The sequence below is a fragment of the Anopheles funestus genome, chromosome 3RL (assembly GCF_943734845.2).
Source record: "Anopheles funestus chromosome 3RL, idAnoFuneDA-416_04, whole genome shotgun sequence".
Lineage (NCBI taxonomy): Eukaryota > Metazoa > Arthropoda > Insecta > Diptera > Culicidae > Anopheles > Anopheles funestus.
The window spans coordinates 80,466,487-80,482,439 of NC_064599.1; the positions used below are offsets into that span (position 1 = coordinate 80,466,487).

The 15,953-nt window shown below is 45.1% G+C and overlaps 2 protein-coding genes and 1 non-coding gene across 5 annotated transcripts; 2 read left to right on the plus strand and 1 right to left on the minus strand.

The window, feature by feature from the left end:
• Positions 1–1,261: 1,261 nt before the first annotated feature.
• Positions 1,262–7,933, minus strand: LOC125771629 (kelch-like protein diablo). 2 transcript variants are annotated; one of them, XM_049442433.1, is made up of 5 exons: positions 7,267–7,933; positions 6,135–6,232; positions 4,531–6,043; positions 4,272–4,459; positions 1,262–3,236 (listed from the first exon to the last, which is right to left on the minus strand). In XM_049442433.1, the coding sequence occupies exons 2-5, from the start codon at positions 6,176–6,178 to the stop codon at positions 3,212–3,214; spliced, it is 1,770 nt and encodes a 589-aa protein (XP_049298390.1). In that variant the 5' UTR covers positions 6,179–6,232; positions 7,267–7,933; the 3' UTR covers positions 1,262–3,211. The 2 variants fall into 2 exon arrangements, with proteins under 2 accessions (XP_049298390.1, XP_049298389.1); XM_049442432.1 differs by having other exon boundaries at positions 4,531–6,046.
• Positions 7,934–8,202: 269 nt separating this feature from the next.
• On the plus strand, positions 8,203–14,947 carry LOC125769756 (tyrosine-protein phosphatase non-receptor type 23). Of its 2 annotated transcripts, XM_049438578.1 has the most exons (8): positions 8,203–8,418; positions 8,538–12,818; positions 12,946–13,089; positions 13,293–13,313; positions 13,546–13,674; positions 13,746–14,118; positions 14,190–14,309; positions 14,374–14,947. In XM_049438578.1, the coding sequence occupies exons 1-8, from the start codon at positions 8,335–8,337 to the stop codon at positions 14,487–14,489; spliced, it is 5,268 nt and encodes a 1,755-aa protein (XP_049294535.1). In that variant the 5' UTR covers positions 8,203–8,334; the 3' UTR covers positions 14,490–14,947. The 2 variants fall into 2 exon arrangements, with proteins under 2 accessions (XP_049294535.1, XP_049294536.1); XM_049438579.1 differs by lacking the exon at positions 13,293–13,313.
• Positions 14,948–15,600: 653 nt separating this feature from the next.
• Trnar-acg (transfer RNA arginine (anticodon ACG)) lies at positions 15,601–15,673 on the plus strand. The gene has a single exon. It is a non-coding gene; the product is annotated as a tRNA-Arg (tRNA).
• The last annotated feature ends 280 nt before the right edge of the window (positions 15,674–15,953 follow it).

Sequence of the window (15,953 nt, forward strand, 5' to 3'; positions counted from 1 at the left end):
GCCAGTACTCTCCACCACCGCCTCACTAAACGCCGGGTTAATGTGACCATCGTTCGTGTAAACACCTTCGGTAAACGCAGTGACGCCGAGCTGCCCGTATGGATTTGAGGAGAACGTGTCCACACTGCGTCCCGTCAATGGTTCACCAATCCCGGTGGGTACTGGAGTCGAAGAACCGCCGAGCTTTAGTCCCGATACACTTCCAACAGATGGCGCTAACGTCGCTACACTATCAAGCGACACATGTGGTTGTTCTCTTATGACGGTCCTCGTTGATCGCACATTTTTGACAGGTTCTCTCGACATTGTGCTTAAGTTTGTTCACTACACCATGCTACTAAGGGAGGAAACTAAACCGTTCACCGGTGCGATGGACAACTAACTAAACGTAGCTTACGCGTACTCCATGTTCATTGGATTATCACAACATTGAGACCCCAGCAGTTAACGTCCATAAAGTGATAAAAGATTAGCTTACACTATCTCGGTTCGGTATGTTAAAAATACGTCGTCTAATCTATGTTTCAACTAAAAAACACATTAGAGTAATGGAACGGTTCGAACCGCTTACAGCAAACGATATCGGAGTCTAAACGGCGCCAAACAAAAAAGGTTAATCTGAATAGAACCATGGTTCCAAAGTATGTCATCACGAAGATACAACGAATGGAAGGAGCTTGTTCAACTTGCGTTCGTCTTGTTACGATGTACATTGTTTTTGTTATATATAATTTTAATATTCTTCTTAATCACATTCGTACAGTTCTTTAGCATCAACAATTAAATCTCTTTCTCCATTTTCACCAAATCTAATAAATTAGCAGATAACTAAACCGATGAGCGATACTTTAACCAAACCTAATCTGTTGCGAATCTTAAACGAAACCGAAGCGCTCGAAACGTACGAAACGAAAACTGAACCATTAGCTACGACGAGAAACATTGCTTTATACAAAAAGTGGGATTGGTTTTTTAAGCCACAAGATTTATAAGAAGCACTTACTGCCGAAAGTGATTTTACGCATTTGTTGTCTGCGTTCCTGGATTTCTACGTTTGCAAACACAATCCTGCAATCAAGCAGCTCTTACGATCAAGGAAGTCCTAGACCCGATAGTAACAATCTTCCAGACAAACAAATCACGAAAGACGATACATTTTTCTTTTTTCCTTTGACTGTATTGATGTATCTTGATCCGTTTTTTTTTTTGTTTTTCTAATTTTCTTAGTACGCTAATAGATAACGACCACGTCTGGGCGACGTTTCTTTTTTTTCTTATGGACAGATAAAGCGACAACGCTATAATTCTTCGAAATTCTGATAAATCAATCGTTAATCAACATATCTTATCGATTTGAATGCCTATCAATTAAATCCCATACTCTAACGGGACAGAGAAGGGGGAAGATGGAAATGGGAAACTGTCGAAAACCTGTGGAAGCATTCCCTTTTTTTTCGATCGAGTTACGCCAGCGCATAAAATTTCCTTCCTTCAGGCTAACACTAGTTGATACCACTACTCTTTCACTAGTTGTCGACATAGTTGTTTCGATTTTCGTTTAGTTGCTGAGAAACCATTTACAATTGTCTATGCGTTGCTGAGCATAAATCCTTAAACGATAGGGGCTTACACTCTAAACGGAGCAGCATTTTTCTTCTGCTTTTTTTTTCTTCTTTTTTTCTAATACTTTGTGACCACTTCCGAAGTTCGTTTGCTCTTGAGTTTAGCATTTCATCGTAGTGTAAGCGTGATCCGCAACGATACGAAAGCGGAAACCAACTGCTCACAATGGATTTTACGTTCTGTACATGTGCTAAAACATTATTTTGCACAGTTTAAATTGCAGAAGAACCTTGTTTACTCTTGAACTAAATATCGAAAGAATGCATCGTGCAGAAAATGAAAACAGTATATAACGGAGCACATGTTTGCAACACAATGAATACATTAAAAGCACATGCGGTGGTGATTCATGTGTAAAGCGTGTGCATGAAACTACTAACTTCGCATTCTAAAACGCAACTCTTCATCTTCACGATGGCTAGAGAATTATTGCCCATGCAATAAAGTTACACGGAAGGTTGTTCCGATAACTTCATTGAATGTAAAGAGATTGAGATCTGGATGCCATCGAGTGAAGGACCTATGTACAAGCTTGATGTGTCATCGTACACACATGAAGCATAGAAAAAGAAACAAGTTATCCATTAACGTTTTGATTAGATTGCCGTTAATACCAACCAATCGGTAAACGGGAATACATATTTTAGCTAATTGATTACAATGATAACCATTTATGGATGTATGAACCAACACTAATCGGGACACATTTCGCAAGATAATAAACTTTATAAAAAGATTTGAAATTAAATAAAAAAAATACACACACACACTTTAATAACTGTACACCATCCAAAGAGCAAAAGAGCAAAAGTGCACATAAAAAGGATGAAGTTGTATAAATAATAATATAAAAAAATCGCTTTATCAAAACATGTTTCACCTGTTGCTAGGCAACGATAACCCACATTGCTGGACACTTTTTGCTCTGCCGGTAAACACACTTCCGAAAACGGAAGTAAAAAAAGGTGCTAAGTTTGAATACGAAAAAAACAACCGCTTATCAAACAATTAACGTTAGTGTGTGTTAATTCTTTTCTGAAGAAATTATACTGGGAACTTATCCTTACATACTAATGCCTTCATAATGGGTGCGTGTGTGTTGTTTTGGTGTTGGGATGAATGGGTAGCTTTTAATTCGTTTATCTGTTAAGCGTTGATGCATTCTGTTGTCTATGCGTTCCTCTACCTACTTATGTGGTCTTATGTTCGCATTTCACTTTCTTTGGGTTGAAATTTGAAATCGTCCCGCATGCTACTGTACCGTATGCTGGCAGTGAGTGTATGTATGTGTGTGAGTGTTGAAATCAAGAATCATAATTAAACTTTTGATTTAAATCGTGCAAATGTACACCTCTGGCACGTGCACCACCCGTGCGAAAGATCATGCTGCACTGTTTTGCTTTCGCTTCCGCCTGTCGGTGCGAATCTAAGGTGATTTATGTGATAGTCAGTATGAAACGTACGGCGTTTACTTTTACGGACCACTTCTGTTCCACGACACACCATCGAATAGCCGCACTGAATAATCCTGCCTCGTGCCGTTCGAAAGCGAAGAACAGAAGCTGGCCGAATGTGTTTTGTGTGAATGTTAAACAACGGAATCTTTGCGAATCCTAAAAGTAAAGGTAAGTAAAAGAAAGAAGTATGATGTTAAATGAGCAAATCAAAAACAAAACATAAAAAAGAAAACAAAACAGAAGTAAGCAAGCAACACACTTTTACTCACAGCGCATGGATATGTGCTGAGGCAGTGGGGGATGTGGGGTTAAGCGGTTCAATGGTTTTTTGGTGAGGGGGATGAAAACCTACTAGAGAAAGTGATGATGTGCGGGATGCAAATGGTGAGATGGGGATGAACACTAAGCATTGCGGTGGATGTAGTGGAACGAAATGAAAGGCAACGGTAGTTAAATCTTTAACTCGTTTCTTGGCGTTCCGTGGCCATAATTCATTGAATGTTTATATTTTTTGAGTGAATTCTAGCAAATTGGAACAAACAGAAGTTTTGAAAAAACTCCACCAATTATTTTATTTTTTGTATACTAGAAATCTCTGCTCAATCGGCAAATAAAACAAAAGTTTAATTATTAAGCTTGGCAAAAAATAGTTCAATTTTTTAGGGGTAATTTTTAAACATATCAAAGTTTTATACTTTATCGGATGATTTATTAGATAAATGTATGCATAATGCACTCAACACCCGAACCGAGTTAAAGATCGTATAACTAGAATGACAAGCCACACACACGCGATTTTCTGCATTATGAATAAAATCAAAACAGGCAAATGGTTGCTAACAAGAACTCACTCCATTATCGTTTATCTCCACAAGAACATAAAACAACGTTCTTTTAACTCGTTGCTTTGTGTGTTTTATGTTTAGAAGACAGTATTAGTACTAAATCTCTAAATGTACTGCGTGTGCTGGCCTGTTCTCATTTCTCAACGCTCATCCTATCACAATACGAAACACGCTCCCGGCTATATGAAATAGCCGGACCGGGAGCTTTTGAATTCTGCATGGAAAAAGGGGGTGCAATCGGCAGGCGGAAAATGAGAGTCTGGAGCGCCAGCGCCTAGCGGAAGGAGCACAACGGACGGGGCGGGCAAAAGGGTTTTTAATGGGAAGGGCAAAAGCAACTATTTACCACATGTAGTTCTCGGTTTGGGGAGCACGCATCACACCGACACCGCCACCTAGCCGGCGATAGTTCATACAGCCACACAGGCGCCACTGATTCGTTTCCGGATCGTACACCTCGATCGTCTTTAGATAGGCAGTACCGTCAAAACCACCGACAGCATACAATTGACCATTTACCACCGCTAGTCCAACCTGTAAAATTCAAACCGAATATAAGAGACGGTCCCGTAGTGCTTCAATTTGCATGTTCTATTGATTCTTACCCCACTGCGTCTGGACGTCATTGCGACGATCGGGCTCCAGGAGTTGGTGTGTGGATTGTACCGTTCCGCCGACGACAGCTCCATACAGTCGTCACGTCCTCCCACGGCGTAGATAAAGTTGTTAAACACCGCACAACCGAGATGTTTCCTTCGCGTCGACATTGGACTAACGGCGCACCATTTGTTCTGTCGCGGATCGTATCGCTCGACCGTGTTTAGCGGACACTGGCCATCGGAACCGCCGATCGCGTACAGATAACCACCGAGCACAGCCACGGCCACGCCGAGCCGTCGCGTTGTCATCGGCGCAACCTTTGACCATTTGTTCTCCTTCGGATCGTATCGTTCGACGTGGTTCAAGCACTGCACACCGTCCTGTCCGCCGACAGCGTACAGGAATCCATCCAGTACGGCCACACCGACACTCGTGCGACAGCTGGTCGTTGGCGCCACATCACACGACCACTGGTTCGTCTGTGGATCGTACCGTTCGATGCTGTTCAGGTAGCTTTGACCGTCGTGACCACCGACCGCGTACAGCAGATCGTTCAACACCGCCACACCAACACCGCACCGTCGCTTGCTCATCGGAGCCACCATCTTCCAGTCGGCCGTTTCCGGATCGAACCGTTCCACCGAAGCAATCGCATCGCCCGAACACCAACCACCCACCGCAAACAGCACCTCACCGCGGCGCGTTGGCTTGCGGGGCCGCGTCCGAGGTCCCTGCATTAGCGGACGTTCCTGCGGTAGCAGCAGATAGTTTTTCGCTTCATCCACCAAATCCCGGCAGGCTTCATCGGATCGTACCAGCAAATCCGAACCAACCGTGCCGACCAGAAACTTTGGGCTGAGTAGTGGCATTCGTACGTGCTGTAGCACCTGGGCCAGATGCTGCCGTCGATCGGCAACGTTATACTTGAGCCACGCCATAACGGCATTGAAAACCTGCTCCTCCGACCGTACGTTCAACTCGTCGCTGCATATTATGTCCACCAGCTGGCCAACCGGAAGCAACAGAAACTCCTCACTCTCCATCACCTCCTGGAAGTTGTGCTGGGTGAATTTGTCCGCAATACGCAACAGCTCGCGGCACGAGTGTGTATCCGCAAACGCCCTTATTCCGAGACAATTTTCCGGATCGAGCTGACGCTTAAGAAACTCGCAGCAAATGTCCTGTATTTCGGCGAGCTGCAGCAAACAGGCGGCCGGCAGCAACGGTTGCACGTTCGATTCCTCCACCACGATGTGGGACGTGTAGCAGAAGTCGATCAACAGTTCCATCGCGTTCTCGTCGATATCGCAGATGGTAACCTCAGTCTGGCGGGATTCTTCCAGCTCGCCCGTAAACATCGCACGAAAGTACGGACTGCAGGCGGACAGGATGACCCGGTGGGCGAATATTTTGCGTCCCTTCACATTAATGACCACGTCGCAGAGCTCCCGGTGGCGGCGCAACACGTTCAGCTCCTGCAGCGTCACCCGGGGATGTTTCTCCGAGGTGTGTGATAGTCTGCTGTGATGGGTGTGATAAACCGGTAGATAAAGGTAAACAATTGGGCGAGGTGGGTGAGAAGAAAAAAAGCAGGCAGGTGCCAACTTACCTCGCCGGTGACGGTGGGCGATCCGATATGAGTACGTCACCCATTCTGTTGGCCGCTAGACGCAGCGGGGCAGAGGCCCAACCCCACACGGTATCTATCTGCAAGTGGGAGAAGAAAAAAAACATAAGAATATTTTCCCATTTTTCACCATTTTTCAGTACGTGAGGCAGTTAAATGAACCTTTTTCTTTTTAGAATTTAAACTGTCCGCCATAAGCTGCACTAATGTTACGTGAACCATTACAAAACCCTTTTTCAACGGGTGGTTCGAGAGTAGAAATTTGTACGTCCGCGAAAGACGAGTCGTAGATGGAACTAAGAAGAACCTGTCCCTAACGCGTAGCGGAACTTCTAACGTTCCATCGTGCAAACTGGTTAATTCGTTAGCCCAAACAGTCCGAATAGAATGCGCGATAAAAGCCACGACTATTCTAAACGAGTTCCCGACGATTCGCTTCTCGGCCCGGTTTCGGTCAGATGCAGCACTCGGAGCTCATGACCCGGGTCGTCGATAACGGTGATCCTCCGTTGGATGCTGCATTATGAACTGTACCGTTCATACAGTGAGGGACAAAAAAATCGATATTTTCGACATCAGTTTCAGTCAGTACAGAGTTGTTGGTTGTGGTGCATGTAGCTAATGAATACTTTCTCTAGTTTTTAAATGCAATCTAGTTGACTATGATTAGGAAAATCTGTTTGTATACCGATGAGCTTTTCTGTAGCTTACTGTGCATTAGTGCAATGCAAATTGCAAGGTTCTTTGCTTAGATAGCAAGTGATACAACCGCTGCGAAGGGAAAAAAAAACGTTTCATAAAAGCCGGTGGAGACAGTATTGATTGTCTCAAACTCCAAACAAGGTTAGAAGGGGGTTACAGCTTATTTAAAGCAATATACATTTGTTTCACTAGTGAGCCAGTAATATGATAGTATCTTCATTTATGCATCTCCTCAGCGAGACTTAATTTAGATCATTCTAATGATTTATATTTTGCACACTGTAACTCGGTGATCCTTGATATGAGCTGAAAGAGGCTAGAGGGGGTAAGATTTTTGCACGAATTTAAGCCGCTGGTTGCACAATTTCAACCCTTCGTTTCACGAGCCTGTATATCAGGCCCCGTCCCTTACCTTTGTAACTTTTATTCACACCCCGGCGGCGAGCGGAAGTTGGCTGCCCTCTCTCACTCGGTTCCCCCTCCGTTCGTCGTCAATACACACACCCTTTCCGCGCGTGGCTACTACACCCCTTTTACGCGAAAAGAACACACTACGCACGAGCACGCACGCAGACACACGACCAACCACAGGGTGCGTAGAGCGATGTTCGTTCCGCCCAGTTGCCCCGCCACTAACCACTGGTGCTGCTTTGTGAAGAATTTTCTACACTTCCGCACGGAAAGCCGACGACTCCCTGGCTGAATTCGATTCAAAAAATTGACCAACGTGTGGTGGCAGCAGTGCAGCACACTGTTTCCGACGATGGTGGAACCATTTTTCCAGACGCAATAATGCGCACACCGAGTGGGGTTGCTTTTCTCTTTTTTCACTGCTTTTCACACTGCACTCACACGGTCACCCGATTTCGCACGTTTCGTACTGCTTTCCCGCTGCGTACTGTGGCACTTTCGTTACGTTCGATACGATTGCCCGGAACGTTGCCTGCAGAGGTGCAATGATTTTTGCACTCTTGCACCGCAGACAACGCAATTATTTGGTTATTTCGCGAGCAATTGCTTTTGCCTTCCGTCCGCCGTCCGCGAAAATGATGATGATGTTTTATTTGACAGCAAAGGAAAAACCTTAGCCCAGGTTGCGGTCGGTGTAGTATTCGACTCAGTGGCTCATAAACGCAAGTAATTGAATTTTTTAAATGTTTTCCTTATTTCTCGATTGAAAATATGATTTCGCGCGTTCAATGTACATTAAAAAAACAATATTTAAGAGCTTAATTTTCCGCAACTTTTGTTTTGTGATAGAAAATTAATTATCATAAAATTTGTTATTCAAAAATGTATTGTTCTTGCCCACCGGTCCTCCCACAGTGACAATCGGCAGTTGTTTTGTCAAGTGAGAAAAAAAACAACAAATAGTTTTGGTGCTTCGGAGAAGAAAGAAAAGAGTGCTCTTGTGTTGGAAAATTTCACCTCAAAAAGTGCTAAATTCGTTCGGGTTGAAAATCTATACGTTCACTCCATTATGGAGGCAGTACCGCGGATGCCGATGGTTAGCTTCGAGCTGAAAACGAGCCCCGAACAGACCAACTTCTCTGCCCTGAAACAGGTATGTTTTGTGGTGAAGATGATTCATCGTTTTATGTGGACGTCACTGATTAAATTGAATTAGCGAGTTCCATATCTTCCCGATGACCTCGATAATGTATTCTTTCTGTTGCTTCACAGTACATAGCGGAGTACTACCAGGAAGATCCGGCATCCTACTCCAAGGAATGCTACCAGCTCGAGCAACTCCGTGGAAATGCCGTAAGGCCTACGCGGGATGTGGAAGGAACGGCCACTATTCGTCGCTACTACTGCCAGCTACACTCGATCCAGAACCGCTTTTTGCTGGGAACGGTTAGCGAAGGACAGCAAATGTTATCGTTCCACTGGAAAGATCTGTACTCCGGCTGTGTGCTCATGCGATGGAACATCAAATACGAGATGGCCGTCGTGCTGCACAACTTTGCCGCTCTGCACACGCAGCTCGGAGCCGCCGAGAGTCGATCCGATCCGGAAAGCATGAAGAAAGCATGCACACACTTCCAGTGTGCGGCATGGGCATACGGCTATGTGAAGGACAATTATGCGCTGCTACTGCAGGGTGATCTTTCCACGGAATTGCTCATCTTTATGCAGGCGCTTTGTCTCGCCCAGGCACAGGAATGTATCATGGAGAAAAGTTTGTGCGATAATCGAAAATCGGGCATTATCGCGAAGGTGACAGCACAGATCGTGAGCTACTACAATTCGGCACTGGCAGCGCTGCTCACGCAGAACGGTGACGATGGCCGCATTCAGGACATCGTCGGCAGCAAGCAATTTAAGGAGTGGCGTCGTTATGTGCGATTTAAAATTTCCTATCTTTCCTGCATACTGCTGCTGTACCAGGGACAACAGTCGGAGGAGCAGCAGAAGATGGGCGAACGAGTCGCACTGTACCAGGCGTCGTTCGATAAGCTGGAGGAAGCTCGCAAAGAATCGAAGGGCCTGGCACAGATCGAGCAAGTGAACGAGGCACTCCAATTCACGATGGATGTGGTGGAAGCGAAGCGCAAATCGGCTAAAAATGAAAACGAATTCATCTATCACGAGGAGGTACCGGACCTGAGTGCCATTTCCGCCGTGCAGGGGGCGAATCTGGTGAATGGGATCGCCTTTAACGTGATCGATCCGGATGCGATGGGAGAGGACATATTTCATCGACTCGTGCCGATGAAGGCACACGAAAGTAGCTCCATGTACAGTGAGGAAAAGGCCAACCTGCTTCGCACGATCGGTTCAAAGCTGGACGACAAGGAAGCGGAACTGCAAACTTTTATCGACTCGCTTAATTTGGACGCAATCGAGGCACCGCGAGCAGTGGATGATAAGCGTCTCCCTCAGGGTTTGGTCGATCGTTGCGCAGAACTGCAAGCCAAACCGAACGCCATCTCCGATCTGGTACAATCGATGTCCACCCTTGCGGACACTTGCTCGGATGTAGAACTCACTCTGAAGGAGATAAAAAATTTGCTTCGGCAAGATGAAATCCGGGAAGAGCAGTATCAGGCAAAAATTGGGCAAAGGTCGAACGGTGGCGCACATATGGTAGAGCTCGGTCGAGAGTTAGCCAAGTACCAGGAGGCTCACAACAAAGCAGGTGAAAGCAACGACACGCTGCGGAAGGCGATGGGACTGCATGTGCATAATTTGAAGATCCTTTCACAGCCGCTGCCAGACATAAAGGCACAGATACCGGTCTGCGCGGAGAAGATCGACGATGGTGTATTCCAGGAGCTAAACACGATCGTGCAGAAGGTGAAGGAAATGAAGTTGCAGCGCATTAAGCTGTATCAGGATCTGCGACACAACGTCACCGAGGACGACATTACGTCGCAGCTAATCGCACTGGAGGGCGGATCGGAGCAGAAGCAAAAGATGGACGAACTGTTCCGGAAGGAACTGTCCAAGCACGATCAGTTGGTGGGACTGCTTGAGCAAAACATGAAAGCACAGGGAAACATTCTGAAGGCACTGACAGAGGTGTACGCAAAGTGTGCCCCTACGCTAAAGAGTCTATCCGATGTGAAAACGAAGCGAGATCAGTTCTTTTCCTCCCTTTCGGCGTCGTTTGATGTGTACGAAGATTTGCTTTCCAAAAGTGCCAAGGGGCTAGAATTCTACAGAAAGTTGCAAAGCAATGTACAGAAGCTGTACTCCCGGGTGAAGGCCGCCTGTGACGTACAGGAGGAGGAACGCAACCAGAAGCTTAAGTCGAGCAATGTGCTAAAACGTTCCTCGATCGATAACGCTGCCGTGGCAACGATTGTAAGTGGTAGCGGTGGAGCTACGACAACCGGAAGCAGCGGTGGAAGTGGTGGACCGAAGCTGAAGGACTATCTCAAAGCGGGCACTATCACGCTAGGGTCTATTAAAGCTGCCGGAGTGGATAAAAATCCGGCAAATCATTTACCCTCGGTTCGGCCTGCCCCCGTTGGTTCGGAAAGTACGGCACCGATTGTGGGAGGTGGTGGTGGAGTGTCAATAGGCGGGACCAGTGGTTACTATCAGGATTCGTACACAAATTATCATCAACAGTATCACCAGCACCAACAGCAACAACAGCAGCAGCAACAGCAACAACAGCAAATGCAATACGGAGTTGGATCCAATGTGAATGCCGCAGGTACGGGATACGATTACAATCAGTACTCCACAACACAGCAACAATCACAATCGCAACCTGCTGTTTCACCTGCTCCTACGGGATACGTAAATCCCATGTACCAGAACACCAGTGCTACGAATTACTACTACAATCAGAACCAAATTCCTGCACCGAATCCTCCAGCGACCGGTTACGATTATGGACAGTATGGTCAGCAGCAGGTGATTCCCCAGCAACAGCCATCTCCAGCTCCCTCGACGTCATCTTCTTCGACCGATGTCAGCCAACAGCAAGCATCCTGGGCACAGTTGAACCAACAATTTTCCAACATGAATCTCCAACAACCGACGGCTGATGGAAACTACGGAAATCAACAAGCTGGACCAAGCACTAATGCTTCATATTCGCAGAGTTCGGGTTACCAGAATTCTGCTGGAATGAACCAACAACATCAATATGCCACAGTGTCCCAACCCCATTCCTATCCTTCACCATACCCAACATCCTCGAGTGAGTCAATGTCCTCCGTTTCTTCGACTCAGGATGTAGCGACTTACGGGAACTATGGTCAAACTTCGAACGGTCAGCAACAGTACCAACAGCCCGGTTCTCAGATGCAACAAGGATACTCTTCAACATCCCAATACTACCAACAAGCGCCTTATCAAACGGAACAGACTGCATCTTATGGATCGCATCCGGGCTATTCATACAATCCTCAAACTGGAGCATACGACTACACCAGTGGCTTTCAGTACGATTCAACCAATTCCACCGTGGGTTCCTACCAGAACCAGTACGTGACTAATCCTCAGCTAGGAGGTAACGCAACGTACACGGCTTCTGGTCAAACGGCTTCTCCTTCGGTAGATTCATCCGCTTCCCAGCCTTATCAAATTTCCACTGGATCTGCAGCGACACCATCGTACCCGCAAGGACAACCTGCAAATACGTCCTATTACGCCCCTAATGCAAATCCTACCACCGGTTACTATCACCAAACGTCCACCTACTCCACCGTACAATCGAACCAATATTTGTCACCGCAAGCCACAGATGCAGCCACCGTCCCGCAGCAGAATCCTCTCCCATCTAACACCGTCAGCAATAATCCGAACGATGCGGCCAGCATTGCCCATTACTCGCATCATACGAACTCGTACGTAGATAGCACTGGATCTCAGAGTGCTACAACTACCGCATCGGCATCTACCACAACACCGCAACAGCAAACGGTCGTTACACCGCAAACGGCGGTCAACCAGTCGAAAAATATCGATCTGTTATCGGGGATCGATTTCTCACCCGCCATTGTTCCACCGATTTCTGTGCCGATTTTACAACCACAATCATCCATCGTTGGATCGATCGCGGGCAGTACCGTTGATGGGAGTGAGGTGGGCAGCGTTATACTAACACCAACGAAAGCAACGGTCGAACCACCAAAGGAGAAGGTGACGAGTGTACCGGAACCGGTACAAAACGCACCCGCCACACCGAGCTCGGTGACGATTGGGGAACGCAAACCAAGCCTAGACAATTTGTCCCTTTGTTCGGATTTAAGCTCAAGCTTCGATTGGGAAAGTGCATCGGTTTGTGGTGCTACGGCGACGGTGTCCGGTGCTGCTGCCAATCCGGCCGATAATGTATTTTTACGACCTGCCAAACCGGATCCGTTCGAAGATGCGACCACATTGAAGTGGTTCCATAAGGAGGTGGAACGGTTGGAAAAATTCGTTGAAACAAGTGGTGTGAAGACACTGAACGGAACAACGCCGTTGGATAGCAAGTGGAAAGAGTTGCAGGATTTGTTGGTAAGTAGACGAAAGATACGAAGGTTCGAAAGTTGTTAGTTTTTAAAAAATATATTTATTTCTCCCTTTAATCCGATCGATAGATGATTGAATGTAATAAAATATAACGTTTTTATTCCATTTTTAGGTAAAAGAAGAATCGAAGCGTCAAGTTAGTGTGGCCCGTCTCTTTCCGGAAAAGAATCGCTCGATCGATTGCGTCCCGTACGATCATGCCCGCGTCCAGCTGTCAACCGATACGGACAATTACATCAACGCTGTGTACGTAAAGGTATGTTTCACATCTTCGCGCGATAAAGAGTTAAGGTTAGAAAAAGGATACCGAACGGCGTAACTAAATCGCGTAGATGGAATGGAATGGAAAATGGCTTTTTTTGTGCACGCTTGAAAATTGATTCTCTGTTCCTCGGTTTTTAATTTTTGTCTTCCGTTTTTTTCAAACTTTTTTCACATTTTGAAAAAAAAACTCAAAAGTTTCAAAAGGATACAAAATTGGTAAGTTTATGCTTTTTTCCTCCCCCTTTTAACAATCCAGCCCTGCTAATGTTGGCAAATTTTAACCACCCGAGAATCATACCATTCAGTATTACAAAACAAGGAGGTTTTCTTTTTTCTATGTACAGTTTCAATACAGAAACATTGTTTTTTTGGAACATGCAATACTTTACATACTTTTGTACCGGAAACGAATTTAGTTCAAAAGTGACCCCAATTTAAATCTTAACAGGATCTCGGATTTGGATGTCCTCACTTCATTCTGGCACAGACGCCGCTCCCAAACACGGTAAACGATTTTTGGAACATGATCTGGTCCCAGAAATCAAACGTGATCGTTTGTTTGCATACCGCTAATGAGGTAAGGACGTTCAGGATTATTAATGTTGGCCTGTTAAAATACATATAAACATATTTAACACTTTCTCACAGCTTTTGGATCCCTTCTGGCCAACGGAATTAGGTCAAGAGCTCAGCTATGGTGATGTATCGGTGAATCTAATGAAGCAATTCGATCTTACGCACTGTACCGAACGTACGTTACGCATCAGCATGCTCGGTTCGGACTATTCGCTTACCGTTGCCTTGCTGCAACCGAAACTGTGGTCGAAAAGCTCACCGGAACAGATTCTAGGGGTAGCGCAGAACTTGATCGATTCGTACCGGCAGTACAATCACGAGCAGAAGCTACCCCAACTGCGTCCGCTCGTGCTGAACTGTTTGAATGGTACCGATCGATCCAGTTTGATAACGATTGCGATTGTGACCATACTGGCGACACAAACCCGGAAACCTTTGCTGATTAGTAAGTGCTGGGCGAACGAAATTTGCTAGCGAATGTTTCGATAAAACTAATTTGCTGTTTCATCTTTGCAGATGTGATCGACATATGGTACCGGATCTGTTGCCAACGGAAGGGAGCACTGCGCGATCCGAATCTGATTCAGCTTTCCTATCAGATTGTGCTGAACAACGGGCACGGCATACTGAACAAGCGTAAGCAATGTGGCCTTTTTCATCCGTACGCTCATTCATCATGTCTTCTCCCTTTTTTTTGTAGGTGGCATACTGACATCCTACCAGATGAAATCGGCCCAAGTGGCAAGCAGCACTGTGAAGGAGGAAGCAAATAATGATCCGTTTAAAGATCTTGATCCACTGTGGAAACTAAAGTAACACAGGGGTGGAATTATTATTACTATTGGACCGATATTGTTGATGCTGATACTGCACCGCTCGTGTGACGATAAATTGTCTGTTACTCTTTCCACTCGTCTGTGTTTGAGCATTTCCTGTTCGATGCAGTGTCAGTTCGACGTCATCCCAGGGTAGGCCGTTGGGTTTCACTCGTTCCCATTATTTAGTCATCGGCAGCATTATTATTCCATTTTTAATTCATCTAACACTATTTCGACTATTCCACAATTGTTGACCATGTATGGTATATATTATAAAAGGTATATTTATTTGTATTGCTAGCAAAACATCCGGTCTCGGTTAGTAAATTGCATTACGAAAATAACTTTAGTTCTCATCACATGAAGATAAGGAGAGCATAAATTTATAAGAAACGTGAGGTACATGAAGCCTTGTTTTCTTTTGCAATAAAATATCTATTATTTGTACGGAACAAACCAGGGATGCTGGATTTTTTTTTCTCTGCTCGCCCAAGGAAACCATTGAAAGAAAAAGAAACATTACGATGTCCTTAATATAAACGGGTTCACGTCGCTTTTATGGATCTTGTCTTTCAAGCCATTGTTGGGAAGGGCTTTGGAGCAGACGGACCGTTAATAATCTACCCTGACAGTCGCTGAGTGTCCGCTGAACCTGAACCACTGCCCTTTTCAAATTGCCAGGAGACCGGTTCATCCTTACCAACGTCGATGGCATAAATTACCGCAATTAACAAGCGGGAAGGAATAACCCGAAAAAAAAATTTGAGGATGTATGGTGATTTTTTATTGCTCTTGGGATTACAAACAATTTTTTATAAGAAAATGAAACGCGATTTAACCCTATTTACCGATGATGAGGAGGTTTTAGTATATAAATTTTAATTTTAGTGTAATTATTTAGTATTTAATTATAGTATAAGAAGTATTTATCCTTCTTAGGCCGATAAAAGTGCGATAGTACACAAAGTATTTAAAGAGACCTAGCAGGAGAGGGAACTAGAAGGAGGAACATGCATTTATACAAAATTCAAAAATCCATTGGTAATATTTATGTAATATTTGTTCCTTATTGTGATCCTGATCCATAGTTAACGCACCCTTTTAATAAGGGTCCTGTGGCGCAATGGATAACGCGTCTGACTACGGATCAGAAGATTCCAGGTTCGACTCCTGGCAGGATCGGTGTTGAAAAAGCTCTCAAGTTCCCAAAATTTTTGTCTTTTTTAATAATTTCTGCAAATTTTATTACGCTCCATAATACATCTCTCTACCCTTTGGTAAAATAACATAAGCAAGGTAATAATTATTTGCCGTTACTCTCGTTTACCTTCAAAAAGTAAAGACACTTTTCTTTCCACCCAACCAACAGCTCGCTCGCTCTCTCTCTCTCACTCTACCTTGTTCGTTATCTTCCGCTCACTCTTTCACATTTCATTCTCGCGTCTCCCATTGTACGTAGCCA

Bases quoted from the DNA above. Each gene is read 5' to 3' on its own strand.
- LOC125771629 (XM_049442432.1), bottom strand. From the start codon at position 6,178: ATGGGTGACGTACTCATATCGGATCGCCCACCGTCACCGGCGAG. The intron at 4,460-4,530 runs GTAAGAATCAAT...TGAATTTTACAG, and splicing joins TGACGTCCAGACGCAGTGGG to GTTGGACTAGCGGTGGTAAA. The intron at 3,237-4,271 runs GTAAATAGTTGC...CTTTACTTTTAG, and splicing joins CAAACCGAGAACTACATGTG to GATTCGCAAAGATTCCGTTG.
- LOC125769756 (XM_049438578.1), top strand. From the start codon at position 8,335: ATGGAGGCAGTACCGCGGATGCCGATGGTTAGCTTCGAGCTGAAAACG. The intron at 8,419-8,537 runs GTATGTTTTGTG...GTTGCTTCACAG, and splicing joins ACTTCTCTGCCCTGAAACAG to TACATAGCGGAGTACTACCA. The intron at 13,314-13,545 runs GTAAGTTTATGC...AAATCTTAACAG, and splicing joins TTCAAAAGGATACAAAATTG to GATCTCGGATTTGGATGTCC.